The sequence below is a fragment of the Erithacus rubecula genome (assembly GCF_903797595.1).
Source record: "Erithacus rubecula genome assembly, chromosome: 5".
NCBI lineage: Eukaryota > Metazoa > Chordata > Aves > Passeriformes > Muscicapidae > Erithacus > Erithacus rubecula.
The window spans coordinates 43,266,975-43,281,153 of record NC_136687.1 but is presented as its reverse complement, the minus strand read 5'-3'; the positions used below and the strand labels follow the sequence as shown (position 1 = coordinate 43,281,153).

The window sequence follows — 14,179 nt, the reverse complement described above, 5'->3', positions numbered from 1 at the left end:
AGAGGTGTAAAGACACAGAGAAATACACTTGCCAGCTAATAAGGAATAAAATATGAGTAATGTCAGTGTAGAGAGCTAGGTTATCTGAAGTTCCTCAGTTGAAAACTACTTGCCCTCTTCAAACTGGCAATATCGGGGATTGTGTACTTTTATTGCCACTTGCTTGAAACCCTAGTCCTGAACGTTGCACCTTGGAGACAGAGCCTTTTGCAGGCAGTCAAGCTTTGGTTAACCTTTTTATAATATAAACCAACAAGGGTGAAATGGAGGGGCAGCACGAGGTGAGCAGGGCTGTGGTTAACCTTGACTTGCAGCTCATGCATCTGCAAGGCTGAGTTTGGTCTTGAGGAAGAAGTTTCCTCGAGCGATATGGGTCGAACCAATATGAGTGAATAAACCTCCTAGAATTAATTTCTTTTTGGGATTTTTTTTGTTTTTGGGTTTTTTTTAGGGAGATGGCCTAAGTGATAACTAGGGTTCTATAAGTGTGGTTCTTGGGAATGGTCCTGTGAAGGGCTAGCAGTTGGACTTGATTATCCTCTCGGTCTCTTCCAGTTTAGCATTATCTGTGATTCTCTAAGACTAGCTGTGCTGGATTCAAAGCTGTGCTCTGATGATGGCTTGGGGTAAAAAATACCTGAAACCCATCTTTCTATTGGCTCCATTATAGAGATTGTGGCATTTTTGCTTACGCGGCCAGGGGTGAGCCTTCCTCTCAGCCTTGCCAGCTCTGGGCTGGGGCGTGCGTGTGTAGGTTTAGGCATCGTGACCCGTGGCTGCTGCGGGGAAATCTGGTGTTCCCGCATCCCCTGAGCAGGCTCGAGCGGCGCCTCGCAGGGACAGCGCTGCCGCACGGTCTGCGAGGGATTTCCCTCAGGGCGGACACTCCCGGTGCACTGCCCGCTGCTCCGCGGGTTCCGGGAGGCGCGGGGGACGCCGCTCCTCGCACGCGGTGGCGACGGCGGAGGGTCCGCCCCGTCGGGGGCGTCTCCGCGGCGGCGCGGGGCCACCTCCCCATCCCCGCCCCCTGCTTCCCCAGTCGCGTTGACGGCTGGACGGGAGCGGAGGGAAGCCGGTCTGTCCGCGCTGCTAGCCCGCCCCGTCCCGTCCTGAGCCGACCCGGGCGGGCAGCGCTGGGGGTGAGCCGCCACCCCATGCGCTGAACGGCGGCGGGATGGGGCCGCGGGGCACCGGCGGCTGGGCCGGCCGCGCCGGGGCGCCGGCTCCCGGTCGGACGTGCCTCCTGCCGCTGCTGCTGTGCGCCGCGCTCCGGAGCCTGCGGGCCAGCCCCGGCAGCGAGGGTGAGCGGGGACGGGGCGGCCGGGACGTCGGGGCAGCGCCCACCCGGGAGAGTGGCTGCCCGGCGGTGCGCGGCTTCAGACTCGGCGGATTCAATTTTGGGACATTCTGGGGGAAGTGGAGACAGGCTCTGCCCGCGGGAAGGCGAATGCCTCGGCGGGGATGCGGGTGGCACTGCCGATGGGGCAGGGGGCTCCCGGCGCAGGGAGGCGGCGGTGAGCGCGGGCAGGCTGGCACGGTGGGTGTGCGCGGATGCCTCGGCACGGGCGCGTTTGGCGGCGGGTGTTCCCTTTCTGCGGGGGATGGATGTGTGCGGGTGGGTGCGCACGGTGCTGCCTGCCCGCGTTTTGCCCCGGGAGTCGCGCAGGTGTCTGGGTGGGGGGTGGCGGCGCTGGGACGGGGCAGTTCTCACGGGGCGCGGGGTCTGGCGGGGCCGGCCGGCACTCGGCGTGCAGGGGAGGCTCCCGGTGGGGAGCCCTGCGAGCGCTGGCCGCAGTGCGCTTACTTCGTGGCTTAAAATAGACGAATAAAAAGGAGAGGAAGCCGCGGCGATGGCGGTGTGTAACCCGCAGCGGAGCGCGGCCGCTGGGGACGGATTTTTTTATACCTTTGATCTCTGTGAGACCAATGGCCAAAACCGCGTCCGGGCTTCTTGTGTAGCAGGATGCTTCCATTCTTTGAAATTAGGCTGGGATTTTTTCACATTGCATAGAGTCTAATATTTTTGGATCCGTGGGCAGGCTATAATGTGAAAGCAATGGGTGGAGAAGTTCAGCATCTGCAGGGATTGCCAGCGGCTCGAAGCAGGCTGGCGTCGTGATGCACCGTAATTATTTGTGAAACTCCTTTGGAAGAGGGAGGAGGTGTGCAGGGGTTGGTATAGGAAAACCGTACCAGAATTTCAAAGATGTGGCCTGAGGTAACCAGCTAGCTTTAATTTATTTTCGAGAGCGAGAATAATGTGAATTGCAGTTTTCTTTAAAAAAAAAGTGCAGAGGAAGGGGGAAGTACTGATATCAAATGTTCACGAAGTACATTGGTTTGGGAATGGTTTGAAATGTGAATTGTGAATTTGTGAATTGGTTTGAAATGGTTTGGCTTTGCCTTGGTTAGATAACGGTGGGCCCAATCCTTCTGTCCCCATGCAATTTCAGATGATTTCACCCATGGGAGCAATGCTGTTGAGATGGCGTGGCTGATTTAGAAGGGCTTTCCCGGTTACTCACTTTCCTTTTTGGAAGGATGCTGTCCTGTGTGAACCAGTCTGCCATGACACTATGCTGAGAGACCAACAGATGCTGCAAGCCCTGTCTCAGTCATCCTTGCCAGTTCTCAGAAAAGCTGGATATTACTGACTGAGTCAATGGGACCATTTGCCAAGCACAGAGGTGAACAGGCACTCTGCTTGAACAGGCAGCTGCAGAATAGGACTTTTACACGATAGGAAACTACTGGAAAGGATTAATGAAGCTACCTAGCAAATGGGTTTAGTGGCATATTTACAGGGAGGTTGCAGGGAAATATTACAGTAATGATGAGCAGTGTGAGCACTTGTTTCACAGTGTCTCTGCTGCTACTTTTTTGACTGCTGCTCTCTAATTTCCATCTCTTCTGTAAATGCAAAGCTAAAAAGCTGCTGCTAGGAGGGGTCTGACTGTGGGCCTGAACTGTATTCAGTAAGTGCTGTCCTTCACTGCGAGATTTATTTATAAACAAGCATTATTTGACAAGTGCTTCTCACAGTGTGTCTCCTTTGCCAATTGCTATGGAACAGCTCCGTGCATGGGAATGGCTCACCCTGCAGTATGTGGAGCCCAGTGCATGAGAAACCTCGGGTGCTGAAGCCCACCTACCTGGCTGCGTGCGAGTCACCAGTTTGGGTTTGAAAACTTCATTTGGCTGCTTCTGGACTCTGATGAGAAAGCTTCTCCCCTGGGGTTAGTTCTTCGGCTGGTTAGGAAGTTTACTTTTGCCGAGATGGAGGTTGCCATCTTAGACCAGTGAATAATGTTTCCAAAAGTTGGTGGTATTGGATTTTCTGAATTTATTTTTTATTTATTATTGCTCATCCTACTCAGTGTGGTTAAACAACTGGCCAATACCGTGTGCTGTGTACTCATGGAGCATGTAAGCAGTTGCATAGGTGATGGCATTCTCAGAGTAATTTTTTTCTTTACACCTGCATCATATTTTTGTTTCTCTAAATCTTACTGTAACCCACAGTGACTTCATGGAATAAAATACATGCAGTTAACAATTCGCAGTACATGATGTTCTATTTTATCCTCTAGTGGAGGGAACTCAGGGGAAAATGCTTTCAAAATCTAGGTTATGATTCAGAGGGGGGGAAAAAGTAAATTAATTATTTTAGTTCCTTATAATGGAAGTAAGGTTTTGCATGGGGCAGCTCAGTTTCAGAAGCTCCTGGCATTTTTATGGAGAAGTATTGAATGCCCAACTTCTATCACAGATCTGATCACCTTCGTAGATATCTCAAAAAAATGGATTGAAGAATATACATTGGAGTAAAATTAATTAATTTTCAAGTGTTGTTTTGCCATCATTTTTAACTCTTTAGCAGAGTTCATTGTTAAAACCAGATACTTACTGTTTGCTTTGAGTAATGGTAAAAATTCAGAACTTAGTCCCGATGAAAATATTCCAAAGAGTACCCTAAAAATATTGCAGAATTTTGTGAAATGTTGGTATTCCAGAAGTGGATTATTGCTTTAAAATGCATTCCCTATGATAACAGGGTCTGAGAGGCAGCCCTGCAATACGCAGCTGGGCTTCCTGCAATGCCTTTGGTTTTAAATGCATGTGTTTTAAATCCTTCTGTTGTAAATATTAGGGTTTGGGAAGTGGCTTGTATAAATTATTTATGGAAACACTCCTCCTTTCACCCTAAACTTCATGATTTGTTACACATCACCTCTGGATTTGAAGAGGTTTGCAGATCACATTTGGTCGTCACTTAGATGACTTTAAAATGTGTCATGTGGGAAAATTATTAAAATCATGAAATGCCTTATATCTGATCACTTGTAACAAAGTAATTTCACAAGATATTTGCATAATTGTAATTAAATACAAAGTATATTTCATTTTAGGGCTTTTCAGCAGAAGTGCTGATGAGGCAGTGCTTAACAATGAAGTGTACTGTTAAGCAAATCAAAAGAAATGCAATCTAAAAGAATGACATTGATTTAAGTAGACAAAGGTGAGAAAGACAAAATGGATCTTAAGAGTTTGTTGTATTTGTTTTAAGACTAGAAGGATATTATTGTTTTTTATTAACTCCTGGTTTGTTCCTTTCCCTCTTAATTCTTTCAGGGTTTTTTGAAGTTTGCTTTACCTCAATGTATCATTTTTTATTTTAATGTATGAATGAATAAATGAGTACAATTAAAGGGGTGGGTCTGGTGCTGGCAAAAATTAAAGGAAGGTTATAATTTGCAAATTATTCATGCCAGAGCCTGAAATGAGCCTACCTGTTCTCAGTGTGTTGACTTGTGTGTGTGTATGTGATGTCTCATAGTGGTGTATAATTTCTGTGTCATGGCACACTGGATAAATGCATATTTAGCTATAATATCACAATGTTTATCTTTAATTAGTAAATGAAGTCTTTTCTGGGAAGTTGTTTTTGGGTTTGTTTTTTTTTTTGTGTAGCAAAAGCAGGTGGTAAAATAATCTTAATTTTCACATCAATGTATTCAAATTAGTCTAATGCTTCAGATAAAAATACACACTATCAGAACATTCTACTTATTAGGTTGCATTTAGTGGCTTGGCTTAGTATGTCATGCATTCACACAACTATAGCATTTTGTGTAGTTCTGTGGGTGGTGGGTGCTGCTAGCATGCATCTGTTTTGTGTATCCAAAACAGGTAATTCTGGGCACATTTCAGTGTGCTCACAGTGCCTTAAGGAGGCTTTAAGGAGTTACCAGTTCTGTATTTGGTGTATTGGAATGGTTCCCTGTGTGCTTTCCATGAGAGTAGATCATAGCCTTAGTGCCATGTGTTTATTTTACTCACTGGAGTAGTCCCATTAACTTTTAAATTTACTGCAGTGGAATTACTGGTATGAAGAAGGACAGCTCATGTCTAATGGTCTTTTTGGGACCTGTCTGATGTGTGATTTATGGCTTTTCAAGAGGTTTAGAATGACTCAGTCATGGCTTGAAAATGGAACTACTATCCTTTTGACAGTAAAACAACATTTGAAACTCAGCACTTTTAAGTATATGACTAAAAGCATGGTTGCCTAATGATGTGTTTTAAAAAAAGGAAATAAACAATAACAAAGATTGACTCCAAGATAATGCCTTTTTCCTTTCGAAGCTTATCTTAAAAATTGTGATAAACTGTAGAAAACAGGCAAACTGTCTCAAACAGTAACTGACAGATTATAATGTGGTAAATGTTGATTATATAATTTGATGTATAAAGCAGCTATTTGCACAACAATAATACAGAGGGATTAACTGGCAATTATCATGGAAGGAAAAGAAGTTAGTGGGCTTGTGTGACAGGTTCTTCCCCTTCCACTGTTAACTCCCTCACCATTGCCTCACTTTTTAGCTTCAGTATACAGTCCAGTTCCATGTCTGCTGTTCTCTTTCTGCTAAATACGGAAACAAAATCTTGCCCATGGTGAAATGTTTATTCTTTGCACTAAAAAAATACAAAGCTTTTTGCAGCAGGTTTGAGGGGGTGCACAGGTGGTGAGGTAAGAACAGGATTTCATAAAATCTGTCAGAAGTTGAAAAGGTGGGACAGCTTATGACATGGTACCCTGCACTCTCTTCTTATGCTTTATTGTTGCAAGGATTTCCATGCTGCTTTTACAGGCATCCTGATGTCCAGCATGTGCTGAGCAAACTCAGAGCCCTTGACCTCGTAAAGTCCAGGTGAATTAGCTCAGCTTAGTGATGGTGTTAAACCCTGTTGGCTTTAGGGTCTTGAGCAGACATGGGTCTGTTAGATGCCCTAGTCTTTCTGACTTGGAGCTACATTTCTAGTGGTCCATTCCCGTAAGTGTGAAAGTCTGCATATAGAGATGAGCTTTAAACATTGCTCAGGGATGTCAGGGAAATTAAACCCTGCCCCAAAATAGAAAACAAACTCTTTAAAATTATATTCTCACTTCCTGTTCAGGAATAAATTGAAACCTGGTTATGGAATAACAGTAAAATGAGAAAAAACCCAAACGCACACAGATTGGTCACTTCATAGAAGCACTGAATTTCTTAATTGCTTGCTTCTGTGGAGGAAAGAGTATTCACTCAGCTCTTCAGTAGATACTCAACCTACTGCTGTCTATTAAAAAGCGTTTAAAAAAGAACGTTTGTTTTTATAGTAAAACACGCAAACACAGACTTGAAATCTCTCACAAGTGCACCTTTCTCGGTGACCGTAAGTGCTGCTGGGAGATGAGGCCTCATTTCAACCAGCATGGACTTAAACTAGGTATTTTTCTTTACTCAGAGAATCCTGCAGGAATACCTTATTAATTATTGCATTGGAATGAACATGTTTTTTTTTTAAACTTTCTCTTCACTAAACTTTTTTGATTTTTTTATTTGGTTAGCTTTGAGCTTTGCTAGAAAAATTGCTGTATATTTAGAAAGCTTTTAGAGAATTCTTTTTTTCCTTTGAAAACTTACTTTATTCTAAAGATGTGCCTGTGCACAGGCAGAATGGAGAGCTGGATTGTCCTTTGTGTACACATTGTGCCTGTCCCTCACTCTGCTCTGTGATTAGCTGGACATTAAGGTGACAGGTGAAAGCATTTATTCCTTTCGCAGCCAGCTGTATTGGCAAACCTAAGCACTGGCCTTCAGTAGCTTAGTTCTCTTTAGGGATTTGTTACCCTTTAAGTTGTCTCTTTGACCTATATATCTCTTACAGTCTCAGTTTTGGTATTTGCTATGGCTTTGGTCAGTGTATTATCTGAACCTCTCCAAAGGTTTAATGTGGTTATCCTCTTGGAGGTAGAAAGCAATTATCACTGTCTCCTGCAAGGAAACTGATCCAGAGTGGTCAGGAGATGTGAGTGTTGTGATTCACAGCACCTGATTGCTGCTGGGTGTGGTAGGTGATGGGTGGGTGGCAGTTTGCAGAGATGCATCACATATTGCCTGCTGTGGACAAGGGTGTTGGGAGCTGCAGGCTGCCCTGGATTTTGTGTGTGAGCACAGCCTTCCTGCTTCTGCCTTGCAGAGAGGGCTGAAAATGCTTTGGGCCAGAATAATTGCCCTGGGAACATTTAGTGCATGGTGTTTCACCAGGGGGTGGTGGTGGTGGGAAACATGCTCCATATCTCTCCCTCATCCCTGGTATTTGAGTTGTGCAGCAGGTATGTTAGGAGTGCTTTGACCAAGCAGAGCTGCTCAGGTGACCACTGGCTGGAACGATAAGTGATGCCTCCTGGTGAAGGTGATAGGGCATATATTATGACAGCAGATCTGGGAATACCCCTGTAAGCTGATCTGGCATCCCTGAGGATGAAGGGGATTCCTGCCCCTTGTCTTCCTGCTGGCAAGGAGCATTGTGCCTTGGGGATCTGCATGGAGAACAAACTACCTTCAGAAGCTGAGGTTTAGCTGACTGTGTACCAGGTATGGAACCTGCAGGAGACAGGACAGAACCCTGGGCTTGCAGGCTTTAATGTAATTTGGTGCAGGGGGCACTATTGAAGTGTTTTGCCAGGAGCTACTGGGTTCTCTAACCTGAATCACTTAGAAAGAGATCAGAACAACCAGTCTGAACTTCGTAATCCCCGGAGGGGATAGAGGAACACCTGAGAGAAAATTAATTATTCAGCATCAGTAATGAGCATTTCTTGATGCTTCTGAATGGACTTGTATCACTTCTTAAACTGTTTTGCATGTCCCAAAACAGTGAAACTATTTGGGAATTTTATCTGCATGCTTGCTTTTGTAAGATAATGTCTAAACAAAACCCTAGCCTTTTTGGCCTATCCATCTTTGCTTTACTAATATTCAAAAGCAGTTTCTTACTTCTGTGTTGATAATATGCTGTTCCCCCTAGCAATCTCCACCCTCTTCCCTCAACAGAAATAGAAGGGATAAACTGTCAACCTCCCTGCATAGCCAATAGATAATTTTAAACTTTTTTTTCCTCCCAAATGCTTATTAAGCATTATGTCAGTTCCTTTTATTTTCTACTTGAATGAATTCAGTGGCAGCAGAGTAGTCATTATTGTCAACAGGAAGGCTTTATTGGTGTTGGACAGGGAGGTCTTGCAAGTCCACTGGTGGTGAAAGCTGACAGCCTTGCCAGGTCTGGATGTATCTGTGCCAAATTTCTTCAATTTCTTCAATATGCATAACAGAATTTGATATCCATGTCTTTTAGTATACCTTTTAGGAACAGAGACTGTAGAGACCATATTGCTTTTAGTTGTTAACTTAGGGAAGAAGGTGAGATTTCATCTCAGCCCTGCTAGCAGGTCTTTTGATTGCACTGAGAAATTGTTGGGGTGCTAACATTGGGCTTGACTGTGTATGTGCTTGATAAGGTACTAACTTTAAGCAGGGTCTTGAAGAAGCTACCTCCTTTAATGGCTTGCAGATGCCTTGGCAGTAGTTGGAAGCCCTGATCTGCAGGACAGTGCTGGTATTTGGTTTCTCCATGCAGGCTGCTTGCATGTTGCATTCAGTGGAAGCTTCTTTTTATTTCTTAGGGGTAAAGTGATATTTGCCCAGATGGTTACCCAAAAAAAGTGGTGCTGCAGCCGGCTCAAAAATCTGCTGTTGTGTTGGTACACTGTTGTTTCCAGTGAATTTTATGAGTGAGAATGGAAACATTTTCCTGACTTTTTTCACAGTGAATAAAGCCTTTTCAGTTAAAGGTGATTTTGGTGGGAATAGGTGTGTTTATCATTAAAGAAAAGCAAACTATTGCTGGAGTTTTTGGGTTTCTAGGCATTTTAGTCAGGCTAATCCAACCACTTTTTTCTTTAAGTGATGTATGGTGGGAAGGACAAAATTGGCTTTTTCTGGTTGTTTTAGTGGGTCTGGTTATCAAAGTGAGCTTTGGGTCTCCCTCCCTGATGCTATGGCTGGTTCTATGCCTGTGGGGAAAAATGCAGCCAACCTGAAGAACTTGGTCAAAGGGCAGTAACATTCCCTTGTAAACAGTGTGTTCAAGCAAATTACAGATGTAATGCAGAAATTACTGGATTAAATTCCCTAGTTGATGTTAGGATTCCAGTTGTCCATCTGGCCTTAAAAACCTATGAATCTGTGATGCAGATTCAAGCATTTTGGCTCTTGCTATAAAAGGGAATAATGATAACTTGGATCAGAATGAAGCCAACATAATAAAATATAAATCTGCTGTTAATATTAGCTTGCAAGTTCATTAAGTAGTGTATACTTTCCTCCTCCAGTGGGCTGTAAATAATAGGTTCTGCTACGGCTTGCACTCTGATGTAGCTTGTTTCCACTGATGGAAATATTTCAGAGGTTCTTGCCTTTGTGTTTTGTCCCTACTCAATGTAGCTAATTAATTCAAGGCATCTACTCCCTGATGACCTTGATTTCTTTAGAGTTTGATTTTTTAATTTGTTTTTGCTTTCTTGGGTTATTTTTTGACTGTCCCTTGTTGGAGTGCCTTGGTACATACTTTTTAGATAAACACTTGGCACAACAGGGGAAACTGTTGGAAAATGAATGAACTGCAACAAAGAACTGCAATAAAATCAGTGAAGATTTATGAAGCAGGAAAACTTTGACTCATTATGATGATGATGAAGATTCCTCTGCGGTCCATGTGTCTTGGTAGTGCTGTGACCCCTGGAATGACTGGAGGAAGGATGGGGATTTATGCATTGTAAGGAGAAACCAGCTCTGTTAATGGTGATATGTTGGCAGCTATGCCCCCTCCTTTGGGTAAAGGAGAGTAAAGGCTGTGATGCTATTCAGGAGACCTTCTGATGAAGTGCAAAACGTTGCTGTCTCATCTTGACCCCCATTCAGCAGAATGTTTCACCTCCTGCTTAATTGTCAGTGTGTATTCCTGTGGGAGGTTTCTCACAAGTTCTTTAAATGTAGTTGTTCCCATGAGCTGTGAGTGTTGGGTCAGAGCTGTGGCTACCTTGACCGCCTACAAAAAGGCTGGAGCTGCACTGTGTCCTGCAGTGTGTGTGGAAAGGGGTCCAGGAGCTGCAGGAGGAGCCTGAAGGAGGGTGTAGGAGCATGACTACACCTTCTTTCATAACAGACTTCAGCCTCAGGCTACCAAAAATAATGTTCAGATTCCTGTTCTATTTGTAACAAGTTTATTAAAGAAGAGTTTTCCTTCAGTTGTTAAAAACAAAACATTTTTATTTAAATGTTGTTATTTAGAAATGTGCTACTTTAGAGGTCATATGATGTTTTGAAATATTTATGTAGGCTTTAAGGAAGGTTTCTTTACTCCTGTTTGTTTTGTGATGGAAAGTGGTTTTTAGGGTCAGAGAGGATTTTCCTTCCCTCCTGTTTCAGGTATATTTTAGTGAAATGAAATAAAATAAAAAGAGATTCTTATGGCTTTACATATGGCTTTATCGTGATATAAATTCTATCAGCTTTTGCTATCATGATGATTTTGCCTATTCCAGAGCTCTCAGAGTATATTTTGGCAGAGTGTACCTTGTGGTAAACCTTAGCTTGCAAATGGTGCTACTGAAGAGCAGGATTATTCTAGTGTATGATTTATTGGAAATCAGCTCAAAGACCATGACAACTCAGAAGAGTTCAGTTTTTGTGTGCCTGCAGACACTGTTGTGGTGTAAGCAGTGGAGGATTTCCTGGAAGATCTTTTAGATACTGAAATGACAGGAGGATGTGTAGCTGGTAGGATCAGAAATACTCAGTGTTCTAGACTGTTGGTGGGGCATCCTTGATTTTTAGCTTGTTTTTTTTTCCTCCTACTTGAAATTGAAGTGAGGAAAAAAACGATGCTTCAGGTGATCCTGCTCCAGCCCAGAGTCAGAGGAACCATCTCACTGCAGTGGTGTGATCAAAACAATCTATGAATTGGTGGTTTCTACTTCAGGCATTGTATACCCTTATGACAAGCCCATCATGCTTTCTCCTGGGCAAGCTATTGCTGCCACCTGTTTTAGGTGGCTGTGCCAGGTGGGAGCTCTGCTGTGCTGTAGAGTGTTGGTTTAGGTCAATGTTGAATGCCATCAGCCTTGGCATTTCATGTGCTTCCTCCCAGCTACTGTCCCTGTGTAGGCATGGTTAAGCTGCTAAATGCCAGTTTAATGACCATGACAAGGACATTTGTGTAAAAAGCTATATCCAAGCTCCCTGACAGAGATTCCCAAGTGAAAAACCACTATTGATTCACCAGCTAGAGTTCAGGACAAAGGTTTAGATCATGTCTGTTTTTACTCTAACTTGGTTGCTCACCTGTAGTAACCAGCCTGTCTGAGAACAACAGTGTATGCAAACTCCCCAGGCTATTATTCTGTATTAGGAAAAAAAAATGTGTGTGAGGGGGGGCTGTGGTATAACTTTGACTTAATCATCATTTATCCTACCCTGAAGGCATGGAAGTTAATGATGATATAGATCTGTGTGGTTTTGTGTTCCCCTTGACTGAGCATTAGAAATAATTAGGGCTTGTGGGATGGATGCACTGATGGTGTAGATGAGCAAAAAATATATTATGTTCCAAGTTTGCTGGCAAAGATACAGGTGCTAAGTGTGTGCTTATGGGGTCTGAGGTTTTTTGCTTTTTCCTTGAGATAAAGCTAGCTGTTGCTGAGGAGAAGAGATATGGGAGTAAATGAGTTCTGTTATTTTAGAGCCTTTGAAGATTATGGGCCAAGCAGAGTTGCTAGTAATTTCTGAAGATAATTTTTTTTTTCAGCGGGGTTAACTCCATAGTATCCCAAATGCTCCTTGGATACAGCTGAGTTATGACCATGGAGTTGGCAGTACTGGGGCGAGTCCAGGAGTCACCAGCTACACAGGAGCTGGCACTAGACCTTTTGAAGTATGGAGCCTTGCACACGTAGCTGGAGGTGTTCCTGAATTGCCTTCTTTGGTGTCCTGAGTGTTTGGTTTACTTTGTTGATAAACAGCCACAGCCAAATACATGCTGCCTGTTATCACAGGGAAGAACTGGTTCAGTTCCTGTTTTCCTCTGTTCCAGGTGTCTATTTTATCTGCTGCTTTCTCACTGATTTTTTCCCAGCCTGGCCAATTAGCGGGTGTTTGTTTTTTTTTTATAAAAACCCTTTCAGCAAAAATAGTATTCCTGCCAGGCTGTAAGGTGGTGGAAAGAGAAGTGGTGCTGAGCCTGTCTGGGTTCCTGTAACGGGACCAGTGTGTGACCTCTCTGGCAGTGCAGGACGGGAAGGCTGCCTGAGAGAACATCCCCAAAGCACCCTGCCACAGGGTACTCCTGCACCTGTGCTGTTGGAGGAGACATCCCCTTGGAGTGGGGGATGCTGGGGCCCTGTTTTGAGGCTGCATTGGGGTGGTGACCTGGAAATTATATAAGTGAAGGACAGACATACTGGAAGTGACTGGGGAGGGTGCAGATGGGGAAGATGCAGACACCTATCTTGATGGAGCAAGCAATAATTTGTGTTTAGGTACTAGAATTTTGGGGCTTCTCAAAGCAAAACATCTCTGTCCTTGGAGGTGGCTTAACTTATTGGCCAAATATATTCATCAGAGCAGATGGAGGCAGTGCACTGTTTCAGATGCTACACTGTGAAAGCAGCCCTGAGCAGATGGTTATGGGCAGTCTTCTGTGTCTGCTGTGCCTTACAGCCCCTCAGAGCTGCCTGAGCTGTGGTGGGAGCCCCTCTGGTCTCCACACCAGCCCAGACCCGGGCACAGCTTCAAGTCACTTGTCACTTTTGCCTTCCTGGTACTTGAGTTTTGAGTTACTGCATGGTGTCCGTCAAAAGATGTATTCCATCCTATTTATTTTGCTTTATGCAGAATGAGAGAGGATTCAAGAGGAACTGAGTCTTTCTGAGCTGGGGATTTGGTATACATCTATGCTAGCTGACTCACTAGTCAGAAAATTCCCACTGACTTGACTTACAGTTGAATGGGCTGGATTATCTTTTCATATGCAGAAAATTATTTTGTGTTTGAAGTTAATAACAGCAATTTAAAAATTGTCATTGATAGAAATAAAATACAATATTTAGTTGTATCATATCTTTTTTATGATCTGATGTTTGAATAAAGTACGTTTTCTGCTTTTTCCATAATTAGCATGCCATGAAAAAACTTGTGACATCAAACACAGCATCTAATTGCATTCATTAGTAGCATCTCCAGGACAACTTTTAATTAAGTTGTACAATGTAGATCAATACTTGTTTTGCACCCATTGCAACTTAACGACTTGAATATACTGTTCTGCACAGTTTAATTACAGTGATTGTAATAGAAGGAATTTGAGTAAACCTGCCATTTTAACAACTTTAATGCTGTCTCTTGCTTTTTAAAATCGTATACAGTTACAATATGGGATATGTTATTTATGTATGTCTTATTTTGAAGAATATTTTAGGGTCATTCTTTTTATCCCAAGAAAATGCAATGTAGTTCAGAAACACTGGGATAGCAGTGGTTGACTTCAGCTGAAGCTGCAAAAATCAATGACCATTTTACCTGAAGACTTCATAAGGGGAAAGACTGGGCATAACTGGGTGACATATCTAGTGATCGGTGAAAACAGTACTTTTATTTTGCATGGACTTTGGGGTAGAAAGCCACCTGATTGTATGTTTACTTACTGTGAATATAGTCCAGCATAGTCTCTGAGTATTGCTTCCACCACATGTCCTGTAGTTTGGTAGTACTGACAGCTTCCAACTGTTTCCTCT

General features: G+C 43.6%; 1 protein-coding gene across 10 annotated transcripts in view; it reads left to right on the top strand.

The window, feature by feature from the left end:
• Nucleotides 1-1,016: 1,016 nt before the first annotated feature.
• Nucleotides 1,017-14,179, top strand: part of EPHA5 (EPH receptor A5) — a 197,640-nt gene continuing 184,477 nt past the window's right edge. For all 10 annotated transcript variants that reach the window (XM_079305384.1, XM_079305390.1, XM_079305392.1 and 7 more), the window contains exon 1: nt 1,017-1,301. In XM_079305384.1, coding sequence (XP_079161510.1) covers nt 1,175-1,301 — 127 coding nt within the window. In that variant the 5' untranslated portion in view covers nt 1,017-1,174. The remainder of the gene's footprint in view (nt 1,302-14,179) is intronic.